The sequence below is a fragment of the Magallana gigas genome, chromosome 2 (assembly GCF_963853765.1).
Source record: "Magallana gigas chromosome 2, xbMagGiga1.1, whole genome shotgun sequence".
Taxonomy (NCBI): domain Eukaryota; kingdom Metazoa; phylum Mollusca; class Bivalvia; order Ostreida; family Ostreidae; genus Magallana; species Magallana gigas.
The window spans coordinates 20,486,321-20,506,742 of NC_088854.1; the positions used below are offsets into that span (position 1 = coordinate 20,486,321).

Here is a 20,422-nt window from a genome sequence, read left to right on the forward strand (position 1 = left end):
CCTGTATATGGATTCCTGTGAATTTACGATTCCCGTTTATTCTACACCTGCACAAATAAAGCAACACAATAAAATGTTTGATTATTCTGTTTTATCGAAACCGAGGGGAAGGGGGGGGGGGGCTACAGTTGTTATATGTATCTCTGTCAGTCATTTTCCCCCAACACAGTTTTTCATACTTTTTTAGTCGGGATTGATGATGATTTTAATTTTATACGACTCGTTTTTCCTGATAGAGTTAATAGAAAAATCCTCTAACGTTTGGATCCAGTCGTAATTTATTGGGTGTTTTCCCAAATTCCACGAAAAAACAAATGTAATTGCGTTTGAAACTCGATGCTCATTTCTGTCAACTTATGTCGTTCCTACACTTCATCAATAAAGCTATAAAAGTTTTGAGCTAATGTTTCAGTCATTCAGTCCCGACTTGGCTTCCTCTAATTTTTTTCTTTGCATAAGTTTAGAAAATTGATTAAAAACTTACTATGTAGCTCTATGATGAGAAACAACAGTTTTCTAGATCTGATCGGGTTCGTCCTACAAAATTCAATAGCTAAATAAACAATCTCTCACCAGAGGGCGTATTACGCTGTGCTTCAACAGTGTTAGTGAAGCTTGCGGAACGCGCCCTCTGGTGAGAGATTGGCTAAATAAATACAATCGCAACTTCTCGGGTCTCTTCGGCAGGCTCCAAACCTGTCGGAAAGGCCCGAGAAGCTGCGATTGTTGCTGATAATGATACACTTTCACATCGTAATTTTTGCATGGTATGTTTTAGCAAGATAATATAAAATGCAAAATATTAATTATTTGCTTTTAAATTGAATTTTTCAAATGCATTCATATCGTACAGCCTGGTAGCATATATGCAAATGGCAGGCACGTAGTAGGTTTTTGAAGATGGAAAGGGGGGCAAGGGGCAGACTTATCCGAAATCCTGAAAATCGAAAAAAACAAAAAAACAAACAAAAACAAACAAGAAAAAATATCAACATCGGAGCGTTTATATTTTTAGATACATGTAATTGATTGTGGAGACAGTTGAGAACATAAAAGCCTTTTTCTGCATTGCCAACAGAATTGAATTTTCATTCCACATGGTTATCATGTCATATAATTAAAAAAAATTGATAGTAATAAAAATAAGATGGAGTTTATACAATCGCAACAATCGCAACTTCTCGGGCCTTTCCGGCAGCCTCGGAAAATCACTTTTCCGAGCCTGCCGGAAAGGCCCGAGAAGTTGCGATTGGGGGTTAATATCTGTAAATATTCTACAGGATATAATGGGCAAGATTCTGAATCAATGTGATCAATTTCTCAGAATGAAAATACATGTTTGAAATATTCTGGAAACCTATTTATCAAATAGAATGACATTATCTAACAATATAAGGTTCGCCGGTACAGGACTTGCATTGTTAATATGAAAAAATCCCCAGAATGCTTGCTCATACAGCATTTAAATGTATCTCTTATAAAACGCAGAGAAATATTTTACAATCAAGAAACAGTGCAAGTTGTCTGAATGCTGTCTTTCATAATAATTATTTAAAGGGGTATGGGTCACGATTTTTGCCAAAAATTATTTTTTCGACTTCTAGTATAATGTTTACAATGCTTCAGTAAGGCATTTTCAATAGGCAACCAAAATTTGAGTCATTCGTTAAGGTATAAGCGCGTGACCGAGCTTACAATTCTTTGCAACATGTACATGTAGGTAAACAAAGATTTCGTTCACATTTTAAATGTTGAAGTAACATTTCCAGTATTGGACCTAAAATGAATGTGTTAAACGTTAGGAACTGTTTTATTTATGCTTAAAATAAATAAGAAGATAGACAAATCAGCTTGAAAAAGATTTTTTACTTGTATATTGAACTTATGTAAACAAAAACTGGGCATGAGACTTGTTTACATGACAAAGAATTGTGAGCACTGTATATTGCTTATAATTCTACGACTGACTCTCATATTTCATTTGATCATTAGAAATACATTCCTTAAGCATTGTAAATAATAAAAACAGAAAAATAGAGTTTGGCCAAAATCGTGGCCATGCCCCTTTAAAGATTTTTCTATTTAATACAATAAATGGTTTTCATACTGAAATTTTTTAACAACTCCAGAAAACATAATATCGTTCGAAGAAGGTGATTTTTGTTGATAATAAGATGGCATCGCTTGTTTCTATGTACATGTACAGTACATGTACATCTATTTCTTACGTTAAAAATACTGTGTTAGTTAATGTTGTAATGAATACACTGTAAGAACACAGAGGTTAAGATTTGTGATTATATCCCTGGGTGTCCTGATAGATTTTCTCGATTACTTTAATAATACAACTGTTTAGCTACATGTGTGTCTGTTTTTCCACACCGATATGTGTCAATGTAGTTATAACGCTTTAATATGTTATTTACAGGGGATTTTTTTTACAGTCATTTATTAGATATAAAACCGGTATTAGTTACTAAGTTACACATATTTACATTTATTTTATTGCACTCACCTTGCTCTATCTGAAGATTATCTAGATGAAATAGCGAGTTTAATCGTCCAAATCTACATAGAGCAAATACAAACTTAAGTTATAACAATGTAGAATGTGATACATGTACATGTATATATGGGAGTGCTTCCTGTAAATAGAGAGTCTGAGAATTCTTTTTTAAGGAGGCTCACAACACCAAGAGATAGTTTCTCAAATCTAGGGTAACGCACTTTACCATAGTCCAAGATGGCGAAAGGGAAGCACGCTTCAGATTTTTTTCGCCCAAGTTTTCACCTTTTCCATGATTGATTCTAACAACTAATGCGCATTGTATGTTGGGCGGTGTTAGTTCTCAATGTCCACTCGTACATCTGTCTTAAATTGCTCGTAATTATAGAGATATCGCATGCCGAAGATTTCCCCTAAACTAGGGTAAAGCTGATGAAGCGATATTTTGCGATTAGGGCAAATTATTTTTTGTGACTAGGGTAAAGTTACTTGTTTAACATTTAAATATTTACATAGTTTGACTTTGTAACTGCTTTAAACAATTTGTAAAATTAAAATAGACCTTTTTTTTTATCCACCACTGCATCTGTCGTTTAAGACTTTACACCGATTGAAGATATTTTTTAAGGTATCGGATACACAATTGAGACTGAGGCCTCAAAATTTTCCGTTATGATCTCGGTAAATTATAAATAAGGATATTGGATTAAATTTTCAAAATGTCGAAATATTTTTATTTAACATAATAAACAGTAAGAAATAAACAATTTATGCATAAAGAAAAGCAAGAACGCCATTTGGCGTTGTATGGCGTTATTTTTTTTACGGTGCATTTGCGATAACGTGAAGGAAAAAACCCACATTATAATGTAAAGTTTGCGGTGCGTGTGTAACATATTCAAACGTAATATATATAGGTCGTCTTAATCATTGATTTCGTAGATTTTGTTGCTGTGCATAATTTGAATTTTGATATTCGAGCGATTGCATGACCCAGTTTAAAGAGTTAATTTTTTGGGAGTTGATTTTAATCAAGTCTCCTAGTATGCAGTTACTCTGGCCAACCGGAAGTGAAACGGTGTTTGGACCTAAGCACAAATCTTCATCGCTGACAAAACTTAGTTCTTGAAAATAATTGATAAATTCGATGTAATGATTTCTGAAGCATTTTTACTCAAGGAAACTTATTTATAAACTAGACTTTGACCCGTGCGTGCACGGGTTGACATTGCATATTACATCGGACATTTATGAAATGGATACATCGACACACCGTATTGTTGACGTTTACAAAACCAAGCTTTAAGACTACAATAAATAATGCTATTAATTTCACGACATTCTGCTTAGTTAGAATAATCTAACTGTCTCGCTTCACCACAGTTAAGATGCCTCCCATATACCCATAATGTATAAAAAAAAATGCAGAATCGCTCCGAAACGATTTTGGAGAAAATTAAGGCTGCATTGAAAATAACAGTTAAATTTTCTACTAAAAATTTAATTCTTTTAATGAAGAATTCCACACTTTTTCACCAACATTTTTTACTCGCTTCGAATTTACACACCATGTTGACATTCGGAACTCCCGTGATATTTCACATTAAATGCACTGAGTTAGAGTTATCTCCTGTATTCCTTTGATGAACAGAATATAAGACAAATTTTCAAAATTTACACGTACTTGTAATATCGTTTCTGAGTTTATCCATGCAAATGAGATATTGTGGAAACATAAACTAAAGAGCCTCCCGTGCTCTAGCGTGAATGTAATGCGCATGTGCAAGATTGTAAAATCCAAACAATCCAGATAATTTCCGGATTTTTTAAAGGAATTTTCGTTGATTATTAATTGGCGAAGCTTGATTGAGAATAAATAAAAACAAATTGGTAATCTTCAAGTACCAATGACGTTTAAAATATATAAAACAAAACTTTAAGACAGTACTCTTCCAATTTCTCGGTATTAAAGCCCAAAAATTCGAGTCTATAAGTTTAATATTATAATAGTAGTATAGATACCTTGAAAATAGTCAGATTTTAAATGATACAAACAATTAAGATATTTTGTAGTCTTATGTATTCCTACGCCAGAGTTCAATACAGTCTCGTTCAACCAGACGCTCGACTGTCTCCGTAAATCTCCTACAAGTAAATATAGCTTTCCAAAAAGCTTGCCTGACTAAACAAAAGTATTTAATGGAAGCATGCATGTATCTATTAGGATATCTTTTAAAACTGATATGAATATTAATTTTTGCTGCCGTTCATAAATTCATAAAGGGAACGTGTAGATTTCAAAAGCAATTTCAGACTTTTTTTTCCAATCTAGTGCATGTACATGTATATAACTTGAAATTAAATTAGTTCATTCTTTCAAATTATTTTAGAAATTTACATATATCAAATAAGTGCATGTAAGCCTGAAGGCGGAAGATAAAACAGCCAAATTTTAAATAATATTAATTTTGTTACAATATTATGATGCAAAATCAGAGGCATTTTTGTCATTTCCAACCATAGGAAGTGTACACACAGTGTGCATTACTCAAATTTGGACTCGTCCACTAATTTGACGCGCTAAATTTAATGAATGATACAGTATGGTGTGAAGTCCTCCTTTACTTTTCACCCAAATGAAGACATATCCGATACTTTGAATGAACTCATCCATAGATCTATGGGGAATGGGGTCAAATAAAATTTTTGATATTTAACATACACACTTGACTATAGTAATTGTTTAATGTAAATTTAGTAAGACACGCGGGTGCGGGTTAAATACCCTTTTCAATATGAACGAAATCGCCCAATTAATCGAAAATCGGGGTACACCCTGCTTCGGCGATTTAGTTCCTCCAGTAAATATTTCAGCTCTATGAATATATATATATTTTAATCCAAACTGATGAATATTTGTTAATAGTGATAATCCAACACCGATTATTACTTACATTGTATCGTAATAGACAATATGTAACAACTTCTTGCAATGATACCCACCCTTTCCACCGTTCTTAAAATGGCAGAATTATTTTTAAATTAGGGTTACACACAAATTATTACCTTGGATATTCAATACACAAATCAATACCTTGGATATTCGATACTAACATTCAATCAGAAAACTATTCACTTTTACATAAATCACTAAATGAAAATGATACATAAGGAAACAACAAATCACATTGGGAAAATGGCCTTTCTTTTGAAAATTTATCTGCTGAATATCCGTTTGACATGTTTTATTAGTTCGTACATGTATCGAGTGATTAACATATTTTATTAGTTTGTACATGTATCGAGTGATTGACATGTTTTATTAGTTTGTACATGTATCGAGTGATTGACATGTTTTATTAGTTTGTACATGTATCGAGTGATTGACATGTTTTATTAGTTTGTACATGTATCGAGTGATTGACATGTTTTATTAGATTGTACATGTATCGGTGATAACCGATGAAAAATACAACATGGCGTATTACTTGTAATTACTTGTTCGTTTTCCAGTTTGAATTACCTTCATAGGCTATACTACTTTTTTCTATCAAATAGTTTGTCTTTTTTCAATTAAGTATAATTAATAAATATATATAATCGATCTCTCGCCGGAAGTTTTTTGTCATGTGAACTTTTCGTGAACTGTTTTAAAAAGTCTTAAGAGCAGCCATCATAGCCATCTAATGGAGGCAGTTTGTCGTTTTCAGACATTAATTAGCAATAATTACCCTGGAAAAAATTGCAGAAATATCTCTTTACTTCCTGGTAACTCCTAGCTCAGCAATTGCATCTCTATTCATTGCTGTTGTGGTTCTGATACCGTGGGTTAATAATTGAGACATCGCGTGACAACTTCCTGCAGCGCACATATTAAAACCATCACAAGTTGTGTCGAAGTCTTCAACGGATGGTGCCCTCAAATTCAATTTTCCAAAGTGTTTCTTAATCTCTTGGCCCAGAGCCCTCTTACAACTAGATTCCTTTTTAATTGAGCGATGACCAGAAATTGTTCCGATTCAAAATACATTAATGTTAAACCAATTGTGTTCGCAAGAGACCAATCCAACAGCTTGGGAATGAATGTATTACCATATAGCTTGGTTTTTACAAGACGAAGTTATCAATTAAAATTAAAAGAAAGATTTTATAGACGTGGTAGGTACTTGAAGGTCAAATATAACATGACATGCATTTAACAAGGATGCTTGAACTGTATTCAAATGTTGTGGATTTGATAAGGAAACCTGCTGTCACAATTATGGATATTTGAATGAAGATTATTGAAAATAATTGGTATTATTTTGAAAAAGAGTTGTTCGTCAATAATAATGAAAATATAATCATCCCTAATGTTTTGTATACTTTTTACAGTAAAAACTGAACACGACCAATTTTATCTCTTAATGTGCTTGATTTAGTAAACGCACTGAAAATGCATTTTCTTTCTAGGCTAGCGTTTCCTGATAGGAATTAATTTGATTAAATGGCTTATTTTTGTAGAAAATTCTCAACTCTAGATTGAAGATAAACCTAGTATAACAAGAATACGTATGAGGCATTCAGTGGCGTGGTATGTTTATATAATCTCATTGCATTATCATGACTTTAATTTGACTACCACTCCTACCCAAAGGCATTTAAGCTTAAAACTGCCGTCGTGTAAAGTCCAAAAAATCGTTTTTGTACAATGATGGTACAATGATGGTCTTCCAGATGAATTGGCAACAATTTCATATCTATTGAAAACTTTTTTAGGCTTCAATACTGAACATTCAGCACAAAATGTTCCTATCTGCAGGTGCATGATCCATAAATTTGATATTTGTCAACTGTATTTTCTTTTTGATTTGTTAATTTTACAAATAAATAAAAACCTTCCCAATTTCATCATAGCATTGTTTTTGAGATGCCATGTATATGGTCCCAAATGATTTGTAATGATACACAAAAGAGAAGAAATGTTAACGATTTCTTGAATTGAATACGAATGAAATGATATTGTTATCTGCTGTTTGACCCCTTCTTTAATTAATAAGAGGCCCTACAAAGGATTGCTCTCATTCAACAAAATAAATACAAATTTGGATCAGAGTGTAAGACTTCAGAAATCTTTGAAGTATTTATAGGAGACTGTGTGACGTGGTAGAACTATTTAATAAACCCGATACACAGAGAGTCATTATGTGGAAATCAGTTATTAAATGATCCGGGGAAATTTATATATATATATATATATATATATATATATATATATATATATATATATATATAAACTTAAATGAATAAAAACACAAAGTCCGAGTAAAACATAAGCGCTTTCATTTTCATCTTCAGATGTTTTACAACAGTTGTAAAATTTAAGTTTTCTATATCTTATCCGACCACTGTGAATTTTTTCTGGATTTACCTATATATATATATATATATATATATATATATATATATATATATATATATATATATATATATATATATATATATATATATATATATAAATGGCTAAAAACACAACAATTGTTATTGTCAAATTATCGGGACAATCAGTCCTTTCTTCAGGTCCTGAAGAAGGGAATAGTTTTCCAGACAATTTGACAATATCAATTGTTCGTGTCGTTAGCGCACTTTAGTGCTTTATGTATTCATTTCACTAGCTTAGTCTCTATATATAATAGATCCAACACTCTTTAGATGCCCAGTGTTGTTAATTGTATTCAGTGCTCTCTCTCTCTCTCTCTTTATACAGTGTATATATATAGATAGAAAGCACTGAATAAAATCTCATACTCAATAATACATAAATATTTGCCATTTTTGTGTTTAATATGTAAGCAATAACACAGTTTTAAACCGATCATTAACCAACAGGTTCATGATATATAGAATGAATTTTATGGCCAGAGGCCAGTTTACTGTGTCCAGATTTCATGATTACTAACTTCATAAACCTGAATGATTCTACTTTCCTCTTTATTTCTTGTTCCCCTTTTTGAGTTTGATGTCAAAGAGTTTATATGCTGTTTGAACTTCGTTAGAATTTTCAATGAAGCATTCACAATTGGGGCATACATATTCTATATCAAATAGAATATTTTTCCCGTGATAAAAAAATAAAAGAACGAAAAGAAATGACAAACCACGTCAAAAGATAGGTTAATTATTAGAAATCCAATGACAAATGGAAAGGAATTTCCCACATGAGCACAAATGCATTACAAAAAATCTTAAATGAATGTAATTTATCATTGGTCAAACTAAGCAATTTGATTGATAGTGTTTAATACAAACTGGGCAAGAATAATAACGTCCTTATATTGAGTATCTTATTGCTGCCCAAGTAACACGAGAGGTGACTTGGTTTCCCCGTCAATCAAGCAGCTATCTCAATTGCACTCGTTGGGTAAGTGTCATCTAAACTCTGATGACGGAGTTGGATTTGGAATCTCTCGTCTTCGCACTGTCTAATTTGGTTCAATACAAAATCGTCTTGGAATCAAGCAAATGGAGGCGAAACTCTAATACGCGATATGGATCTGGATGATAAAGTGATTAATTTAGATATTGTAATCCAGTACCTTCTCTCTTCCCAACTCTCTCTTAAATGTTAATTCCTTACAGAAGTTATGCAATATAATTTTGAGCACTGTTGTGTATATCAAACGACAAAATACTCAGTTACGTAACAATCAAAATATTCAGTTTCCAAAAATCAATCAAAGAAAGTGACAGTATCGACCAAAACGTTTTATTTGAGTCACGAGAAAATGTAATATATAACATATTGTGACGGGTCAAACGTTACAAAGGCCTATGCCATAACACTGAAATGTGATCACTGTCACTGTGGGAAACATTAATGTAGAATGATGTTCACGTGACACAATTTCTTAAGCTGAATTTTTTTTTATTTTGGTCGTATATCTAGAATTCGACCTCCTCATATTGTTTTTTGCGCTAGCTTCGAGCAAGCCATTGCTCAGAAAATTCAATGGACATGTATAACAACCATATTTTGTACCTAATATATGGATGGTCCGATATCTTTATTTATGGTAGCATTTTGAGGATGTTACATGTATCAAATAAAATACTCCAAATAAAGAATTTTTAAAGAATTGATTAATTTCCAATAAATTGAACCTTGAATTTTACATCCGAGTCTATAGGCAGCGCAATTGTTATTAAGATATTGTAAAAAATCATTAGAAATTCATATCTCTTGGTGAATACCGGTATATGTATAAACTCTGTGGAATATGGAATAATTACCGCAAACATTTTTAATTTAATATATTTATAATTTAATCTTGTCTTCTTTCTATTAAAGTGGCTCGCTACACCTTGAACTATTTTATCAAATCAGCAGAAAATTACTTGATTATGATAGATATCATAATGGATATTAAGAAGTATTTCAGTCAAATAGGCAAAAAAAAGGTGCAATTTTTGATGAAAAATTACATTTCGAAAATTTTATTCAGTAAGCATGAACAAAAGCTCAAGACGGATTCGAACTCATGATCTGCAGTTCAGAAGCCCAATACTATAGCCACTGAGCTACGACGATATACAACCGCATCAAACGATATAAACAGTTTAACAAAACATTTAAATCGCCATCTTGTGACGTAGTTCTTAAAAAGTATAAGTCTGGGTGTAGTGAGGTACCTTAAGGGACGATAACTTTCCGAAAAAAAATATTTAAAGTGCAAAATGGTCGGCTTCGTACATGTCAGTATTTAAATTTGGTTTACTTCAATTAATCTGGCAATACAAATGTTAATGGTAAAAAAATATTCAACATACGAGTTCTAAATGTAGAATGGTTCCAATGTTCAATGTGAGTCAGTCTAGATCTTCTTCAAACTGAGAAACTCGTTTGCTAGAGTTCCTCCGATCTTGACTATTATAATTTTGACATACAGATGAATTCGAACCCAAGACAAGAGAACCTTGGCCACACTTAATGATTCTATAGATTGAGAATTATTTGATCAACCAAACAGGCAGATACTGTTCATAAATACAAGTTCGTGTGTTACTTTAATGTATAAATGTGCGGACTGGTGAAATCATTTTAACTCAGAACTTGTGCCCAATCATCTTGTTTTCTACATCCTGATCGTAAAATATGTTCAAACCAATGTGCGATTTGCTAAATAATCTGTCTTAACCAAGTGTTAAATTTGTTGCTTTCCCATATAATGTAGAGCGTTTAATAGTTTAGACTTCGTAAAATAATTTAAATATACTCATATGAAATAAATGGATTCCTGATTATTCAACGCTGGCCTACTATATTAAGGGACAAATTGTACATTTTGTAAGAACGAGATACATCGTTTATATCAGGGATAGAAAGTTAAGATTTTTTTGCCACCCCCCCCCCCCCCAACTATAAATCTCTGCTATCTAAATGGGAGATTAAATTGTTATGATCAAACGGGTTTTAGTTAAGCATTCATATGATCAATAACTGTCTACTACATGTACACTTATTAAAATAACCTTTCTCTCTGAATAGTTGCAACTTTCTAACATTTCCCGGAAACTTTACAATAAAATGAATAATCTAACGTAGGAAAATTTAATGTGTCGCATACTTTCTACATGCATATAAAATCATATAATCATATCTTCTGTTATGCTGCAATACAGAAATAGATATAATTTTAGATTCAGATTTAAAGGGGCATGGTCACGATTTTGGTCAAATTCTATATTTCTGTTTTAATTATTTAAAATGCTTTTATAATGCATTTTCAATGATCAAATGAAATTTTAGAGTCATTAGTAAAGTTTAAAGCAAGATACATGGCTCTCATTTTTTTGTAATGTAAACAAGACTCGTGCCCTGTTTTTGTTTACATTAGTTCAATTTACCGGCTAAAGTTCTTTTTTCAGCTGATTTTTCCACCTTTTTATTCGTTTTAAGCATAAATAAACAGATCCTAACGTTCACTACATTCATTTTAGGCCTAAAACTGGAGTTTTCACTTTAACGTTTAAAATGTAAACAAAAGCTTTGTTTACATATAAAAAAAAATGTAAGCTCTGTACCTTGCTTATAACTCAACGAATGACACTCAAATTTTGGTTGCCTATTAAAGATGCCTTACTAAAGCATTGTAAACATTAAAATCGGAAAAGTAATTTTTGACTAAAATCGTAACCATGCCCCTTTGAAGAGGTATGAGTCAATGAAACATCCAGTTTTTAGCGAATGCATGAAACTGTGTCATTTTCATAGTACTGAAGTTTGATCTACACTTCAATTTAGTATTTTAATACTTCATAGCGACAATCTTTATCATAATATGTCAGATATTGAAATAAAATTAAATTCAAAGCGGGGTTAACATATACCCTTTTCCATATCACAGCCAGTATCAGCCCGATGATATTGGTCGAGGTCTGATACAGGCTGTGATATGGAAAATGGTATCTATTATTATATTTATTACATACTTAGTGATAAAATAAAAAATAACGTCATCTTGAACAAATTGATTCGTGTTTTGTGATGTCATCTGTATCACATATACAAAAAACCAGTATTTATTACAGTAACTAAGTATGTAATAAATAATATAATGATACGAAATGAAAATTACGTCACAATGTTATTAATTCAACATTTAATCATGTTTTTGCTGAAAATTTTCCATTGTAAGTTATAAGGAATTATTCCAGAATATGACAAATTATCATTACGGTCGGGGCGTGATCAGTTCTAATCTATCACACAGCCATTCGATCGCGCCCCACCCAAAATGATCAGCCCGTAATGCTCAAAATTGATTTAATAGATGCAGTGCTTTGAAATAAGGCTTCAGTTATAACCACAGACTCCGTAAAACTAGATATAAGTAATATCTATAAAACTAAAAAAATGAACAACAAAAAAAACCACAACAAAAAACCAACAAAACAAAAAAAAACCCACCCAAATATCACCACACACATACATGTAATGGTAGTAAAAGCAGGAGTCGGAGACACCCACTCAAAAATTCTGAAGACGTATGCAAGTTATCCATGAATTACTGAAAATAAATGAGAATTGTGCTCTATCATTAAATCTTAAAAATCTTTTTATGTCAATACACCGACAACAAAGGACAAACATGCAAGCTTCACCAAAATGAAGGGAGAAATTTTATAGTGTTTATGGTGCAGCTGATGTAAAAACTAATAAATCCAAAAGCTTTGCATCTGAAAAAGACAGGCACCTGCATTTTCTCCTTTTCTACAATTCTACAGTTTTCATTTCAGTGTTGTCTGTATCAATTGCACATCATTCAATTCAATCAACATGTAGGTATTCTCACCCGCCAAATCTTCTAAAGGTTATATAATTTTTTTTTGTTACCAGGAATAACTCCTATATTTTTCAAGCCTTTGACTTCGAGTGATCCATGCAGATTATGACAGTAAACAATTAAAGTGGACAGAGCTGACGCAACATATAGCTGTTCTAAGTCATCTTCGTGCAATTCAAGAAGAGGCTGACATTGCTATAATTTAACATGCTAAAATACGCTTTTCAACATTATTTAACATGCACAATTTTCTTTAGGGGATTCCATAGTACTGTAGTGAATTTTATATTCATTTGGCTCATGTTATTCACTACCATCTACATAGATTAGTTTACAGAGTTTGAACAAATTAGTTGCAATCCGATCCCATTCAAATCTCGAATTGGAAATGGAGTTAAACCGCCCCTGTGCTTAATTTTTAAAGTATTTTATCATAAAAATGTTTAGCACACTCTGAAAGTTGTTTTATTTATATAACAAGCTCGAAATGATGTACATAGCCTTTTTATTAGAGATTGCAAAGAACTTCTCGTGAAAAAATTGAAGAAAAATAATGACACACCGCACTTTGACATGTGCTCCTGAAAACGAAGTTAATGGCGTAGTAATTTTGTAAATGATATTAATTCAAAACCGTTATATAATTTTCATATCTTAATTTGGTTAGAAAGTCTATTGCAAATTTCTTTTAAATCATGTATTCTCTAACAAGAACGCTTTTCCCATTATGTTGAATTGAGAAGTAATACATTGTATTATTACAAACGTTTTTGAAATGGTCCCTACTAATATTAATTCGATTTTTATGTAGTTTTCTGATTGATTTGATATATCTATAGTAACTCTAACTCAAATAAAATTTTCATGAAAATCACTATTGTAACGTGAATTGAGTCCGCCCTCCCGAAATAATTATTGTGTGTCTGCAAAATCTATGAATTAGAAAAGTACTTTTAAACAAGCATGCTGAATTGTAATATTGTTTGGCCGAAACGTAATATAACTTGCGGAAACGTGGTGCAACAGATGTATCAATAAACTCAAAGGGCAACCATTGTGTCTGCGACAAAGGGCGGAAATCTAGCAAGAATTCAATGCAACTACGAATTATTCAGCAATTTTCATTGTCCTTTATCCAAAATCAGACAACATCCTACTCATTTTGCTCATGGAAATAGCAAAGTAAACCACCCTGAGCTCTTGAATTGAAGCAAGGAATAAAAAGCGAAATTGAAGCAGTATATTACACGATTTCGAAACATTGCACCAATGATAGATGCACACTGTTTTTAATCCTACATAAATGGAATTAAAAATTAATATTGACCGTTTAATCTCCTAAAAAACCATCACATCATATTACGGTAGACGCACCCCACGTTCTGATATTACATGTATATAGGTTTTGCTTTTGTAACATATTTATTACTGTCAAACGATGTTAAGTGTAAAAAACAAAAATTGTAAGAAAGGCAATAATACTTTACACCATACACATTTTCCAAAGAAGTTATTCTAATGTCATTGTTGCGTAAATATATAATGCTGCATGTATTGTCTAACACATACATTCATGGACATGCTTTTTAAACATTCTCTTTCAAGCTTGTGTCATAAATATAGGTCCAGATTTACTCTGTTTTCAGCAACATTTCAATTTCTTCAATAATGCATTGTACGATGTCTTACTATATAAACATTGCTTTTTATTTATAAATCAAACCAGCCGGAAAGTTGCAATATAAAGGCAACTTTAAAAAAAAATCTAAAATCGAGACAAAGTATATATTATTTTAATATCTTTACATTCATGTATAGTTTTAAAAGGCAAATTAATAATGTAATTTGTTTTCAATTAATTAGTCTCAGTCGTTTTATAGAATGTTGATTTTATACACTATGGGTATCTCTTAGCCGTTGATTGTGTACTTAAAAATAGTGTCCTTTCCGATATATTTCATTTTATAAAATAAGATATACAACACGTCTTCTTTTTAATGGTCAGTGTCCGGAGCTTACGGTCACGGGGGTCAAAGTTCAATTACCAAAATAGTCTTAGAACAAAGAATCTGAATTTTGATTGGCTAAAATATACCAGGGAAGCCCAGGTCTCCGATTAATTAAGATAGCGTGCCCTACCTCGGTCATTCTGATCGGATACCTGCAACAACAAAGTCATAGTTATTTTCTGAAGGCTTCCCTGCTTCTACTTTCAGTGCAATAGTCCTAAACCTTTTTGGACTGGACATTGCCAATCGGGTCATCCCACCGCAAGCGAGTAAACCATTTCCCAAGCTCAAATTGACGACGAAACCCGTCGTGATAATAGCAAAACATCGAAAATCACAGAAGTAGATCTTTTCAAGAATACACAGCCTTCCTTATGGTATACTAAAACCATGCTCATTAAAATAAAAATACTGAACATCTTTAATAATTAATAAATAACCCTTTTATTCATTAGTTCCACATTTCTGAACATGAAGGTGAAAGATTCAAGATGATAGAGCTACTAATAAGAGTTAAACAGCGGCCTCTGTCGTCGTCTGCAGAGGAAACCCGCTCATGACGAAGTGTGACGTCGGCGTCGGGTTGAACTTCCAGTGTCTTATTCTGTCCATTAAGCCGTCACTGAAGGCGAGGTAGATCCAAGGGTTCGTACAACTGTTCAAGCTGGCAAATAACAGGATGATGACAAATGCTTTACCTACAATGAAAATTAAACAAACAATAAATAACAGGATGATGTATCAAATTAATTGTATGATAAACAACAGGATGGAGACAAGGCTTTATCTACAATGGAAAATAACTGTACAATAATAAGAGGATATGACAAAGCCTTTACCTACAATGAAAGTTGACTGTACAAAATATATTGACACATTAAATATCAACTTTACAATACACAACAGTATGATGACTAATGCTTTATACCTGCAATGAAATTAATGTTAATTGATCGATGATTGAGGATAGAATGAACAACATGATGATTAAAAATGTCTCCCTGAGAAATATAAAACCACGCTATTAAATGTCTCTTATTTTGGTTGATAAAACCTTTATTTGATTTTCTTGCACATTACCCAATTATAGGTTGGATGAAGAAAGTTATAGGTGTAAGTTTTGTCAACCTTTTTTCTAAGCAGATTCATTGGGGAAAAGCCGAAAAGATTAATAGTCAAAAAAATTCAGGATTAATACCAGCATTGAATTACGTTCCTTAGCAACATCAACAGCATAATTTAATTTTTATAGGTTATTATTAGCATATCAGTATATTGCATGGATCTTGAATTTGGTAATTCGGGTGTAAATAGGCTAAGGAAATACAAGTAATGAACTGAACTGAATAAAGCTTTTAAATCAACAGTCGTTGACACAATTAATACAAAAATTGAAAGCTATAAAAAAATCTAATAAATACAACAAACTATTAATTAGTTTTGACAGAGTGCATGTGAATTCAATGTTAAAATCACTGACAATTTTTAAAAAAAGTGACATAACATCATCTACACATTATTAATACTTTATATTATTTTAACACATAACCATCTTTATCTTTTAAAGGAAAAGGTGAGAAAAAAAATTCAATAAATAGATAAATAGTACACGTACCAGAGCAGAAAATCTGTTGACTGTCAGTCAGATAATTTTTTAATCAGAAAAAATGCTTTATAGAGCGACAGTGTCAAGACTATGTGAACGGCATGTTTTGACTAAAATGCTAGAATGCGAGAGGTTTCATTTTCAATGACCAATCCGTAATAAAAGATAAGTAAATTTTAGAAACACTACATCTCATATTTACACATACATTGAATCGGCCGACATCCATCAGAACTTACGGCAATAAACTACGTCATGTTATGGTTTTATGGTCATTAAAACTTGTAGTCTTTGTATATAGGTGTTAGAAAGAAAGCGGCAATGACAGACAGCGAACTCGATTGCAAAACGTTATGACGTCTGTTAAAATTTTGAATACGATTTCTATCCGTGGTGTAGAATTACATTGATATCATATTTTTTTATTTTCAAAATGTTGACACTAGATCTTGAAGAGGACGAGAATAGAACATTTTTTTTTATCGCAATGCTACAGAGAGTAGAAAAAATATTACAGAAAAAGAACCAAATTTAATGAAACATTATTTTTAGGTACAAAAGTAAGAATGTTTCTAAAATGAAGATTTTGAAAATTCAATAAATACTTGTTAATCCACAACGAATCATAAAATGCGAAAAGAAAATACATCAGCGTATCCAAGACAAAAGAATTGGAAAGGATACAGTAAAAATCGAGTATGAATGAAGGAAAAAATACTCTTCGAACGGATCTCAATACATCTGAGTTAAGCATGATAAATACAGACATTATTCGATATACGTAATGAATACTTACTTGTGTATGGTGCCGATGAATCATAAGCCCCCCACATTTGAAAAAGAAAGAAAGGCGTCCAGCATATGAAGTAACACAGCACCACCGCTAATGTTAACCGAACGGTTTTAATTTTTGTCCGGGAAATGCCATTCTTACGACAATTTTTGACAAGCTTAACGTTTATCTTGCAGAATGCCTGTGCCTCCCTCCCCTCGACGCACTCGTGGTAGGAAGGAACCGGGGACGGGTTTCTGGTTGGGTTAAACTGGTCATTTTTTCTGCTTCTTTTGATGACAACATAGCAAATTCGGCCGTAACAAAAAGTTAATATGATGATGGGTAGAAAAAATACCGTCACGGTGTAATACGTGATAGTGAGAGGGAGTGTCCATTCCGGGTTGAAGGTTGCCCAACAGTCGTATTGTCCATCCTCACGGACTTTGTAGGAAAATATCAAAAGTTGGGGCACAGGAAGAACAAGGGACAAAACCCAAGCTATGCACACCATTAGATGGACTTTCCCGGAACGAATCTTATGGCTGAAAAATGGATGACAAATAGCTATGTACCTGTCTATTGCTGACATTAACATCACGTAAGAGGATGCGTACATAGCAACGATTTGTAAGTATTTCACCAGTCGACACAGGAAATCGTTGCCGATGAAAACGTACGTAACATCCCAAATAAGTTGAGGCAACACGTTACAAAAAGCCACAAATAAATCTGCAAGACTCAAGTGCATCATGAATAGATGCATTCGTGTTCGTTTTCTGGGAAACAAAACTCCCAAAACGGTAGCATTACCAAACACGGCGAAGACAAAAATCACCGCCTGTACCGCAATCTCAACGTGGGCCAACGTTTCGTCTCTGTGTAAATAGTCCGACTGGTTTGTTGTCTCCAAAGTGGTTAACTCCGTGAAAAGTAGACACGTAAAATTTAAATTGTTTATACAAGATCCGTTCATATTGTTGAAATATATCGGCCGATATCTCAGAAATGGTAGGATTTGAAATAAGAAGAAACTCGACTATTGTTGACTTTTTATACACACACAATGAATATCAAAAATTGTTCCATGGCTGTAAAAAAACCTCTTATCGAATCAATCATTTCAGTCATTTTCAAACAGATAAGAATACGATTTTCCGTTCAGATTGCTCTCTTCATTACTGCGAGATGTCTAATTCAGCCCTTTCTCTCTCCTGTTCTCTATTTCTTTGGTCTCAATGGCTGTGGATGTTATTGAACGCAGCAGCTCGCTCGATATTCAGATGACTGTATATGGACTGTATTTGAAGCGACACCTTCTAAAATTGTAACACTCATCGTAACTGTTAGACTTGGTAGATTGTTTCACATTAAAAAAAAATGATGATCGTGGTCTATACCGGTTAAGAATATATAACAAAATCGCAGGATGAATTAAAATATGAGACTTATTCAATAAAAATGTTGGATATTGGATCTTATTAACACTTCGTGTCTTTTTTACATACAGCAATGATATGAATTAGTAGGTAATAGGCGCATAGGAACTCTATATCACTGTACAAAAAGAATCTGCATCACCACTGCTTATACCATCGTTCCAATTCTCATTTTCTCATTCACGAATCTACATGCCCTCTGCCTATTTTGGGCAGACGTATTTACATGTTTGTTGTTATAAATGAGCATTTATTTAATTTGAATGCAAAACGACCATTACCATATAAGGACAGAATTTAAGTATTTCCATATTCCTTCTGCATTTTAATGTACTTTTATTAATAAAAAAAATTTGATGAAAATTAAATTGCATTCTTTGATTTACAAATACACAGACCAAGCAGAATTGACATATGAGATGAGAACATTATCTTTTATTACTTATTGTATCAACAGATATAGAAACATTATCTTTATTGCATGAATAGATACAGATTATATATATATATAACAAGTTGCTGTCCTTTAAAAAAGGACTACAATACGTGGACCATTTGCATGTGTTTCCAACGAAAACGTGAAAGCCTTAAGATTATCAGAGATTCCACCGACTCTAGCCCTCTGCTTTTAACCACTAAATTTGTACGTTGTATTACGTATACATGTATGTATAGCCCTGCCTTTTTATCTCAGAATTTAAAGGATTCATACTTCTGAAATAATTATGATCTATCTATAAATGAAGTTTGCATGTATAGTATCAGGCATTTGGTGAATTCTACTATTTGCGCACACATTACGATTCGCACTACTTTGTTAACTATGCAGTGACAGCTTTGTGTAAATTAAAAATTTCATATTTTGATGCATTTTTCTTGAGATTTAAACTTTTATAGTGACATAATAATTCAATCATACTTAAATGCTTAAAAACATTTAATCGGGAAGTTCTCTAGCCTCGCCTACTATAAATGTAAAGTTAAGTTACATGTGTATTCGGAAAACAACAAAACATTGCAAATTATGCTATTTGATGCATGTTGTAGTTTCGGCATAACATTAACTTATTTCATAATACTGATTGTTCATATCACATGCCAAACATTTCTTTAAAAGGAATACTTTGTTTCTGTACTGTTTACCGACAACTTTACAATTACAGCGCCTTTGAACTTATGTGTGCATATGGCACGGAATCCCGATCCCGATTCAGATAAACGTGTGCTAGCCTGGTTCCCTAAGCTACCCATTACCCACAGGAACCAGACTAGCTCATGCGCAGGCTGAATTTTCCCCATAGCATCCGGTTTAACCTCGCTTATATATTTTCTGCGTGGACCTCAGGGTCCACGCAATAACCCAGTTTGAATACATTTCATGGTATAAACACAACGGGATTTGGCTCAAGTTCCAAAACGTATTACCCGAAGTTTTTATTTACACTGTTACTAAGTGTAACATCACATGTACGTTAACAATACTCAAATTACTCATCTTAAAATTTTTTATTGGAAAACTCTTCTTTGGCGCGGGCATACTTAGTACAAGATAAGAGATACAATGGTTAAACGATAATAGGCGCTCCTAGCAAGTGTTGCTAAAACGCGGAAGGGAAAACGGAACGGAACGGAAAACTAAAATATACTATGATGTCTATCACTTAAATATTGAACAGATTGGACACAGACTAGTATTTATTATGTATCATTTATTCATATTTTATAAATGATTATTATCAAAAGGTTGCTTAATTATTTGGTGTCATTC

The 20,422-nt window shown here is 32.6% G+C and overlaps 1 protein-coding gene across 1 annotated transcript; it reads right to left on the reverse strand.

The window, feature by feature from the left end:
- Positions 1–15,263: 15,263 nt before the first annotated feature.
- On the reverse strand, positions 15,264–18,557 carry LOC105332466 (cephalotocin receptor 1). The gene is made up of 2 exons (XM_011435086.4): positions 17,240–18,557; positions 15,264–15,535 (listed from the first exon to the last, which is right to left on the reverse strand). Exons 1-2 carry the CDS (start codon positions 18,189–18,191, stop codon positions 15,351–15,353), a joined length of 1,137 nt encoding a protein of 378 aa, XP_011433388.3. The 5' UTR covers positions 18,192–18,557; the 3' UTR covers positions 15,264–15,350.
- Between the last annotated feature and the right edge of the window lie 1,865 nt (positions 18,558–20,422).

What these genes read in the sequence shown, in the direction of transcription:
- LOC105332466 (XM_011435086.4), bottom strand. Translation starts at nt 18,191, where the DNA reads ATGAACGGATCTTGTATAAACAATTTAAATTTTACGTGTCTACTTTTC. An exon ending in TTCATCGGCACCATACACAA is followed by an intron (nt 15,536 to 17,239) that starts GTAAGTATTCAT and finishes TTTTCATTGTAG; the next exon opens with GTAAAGCATTTGTCATCATC.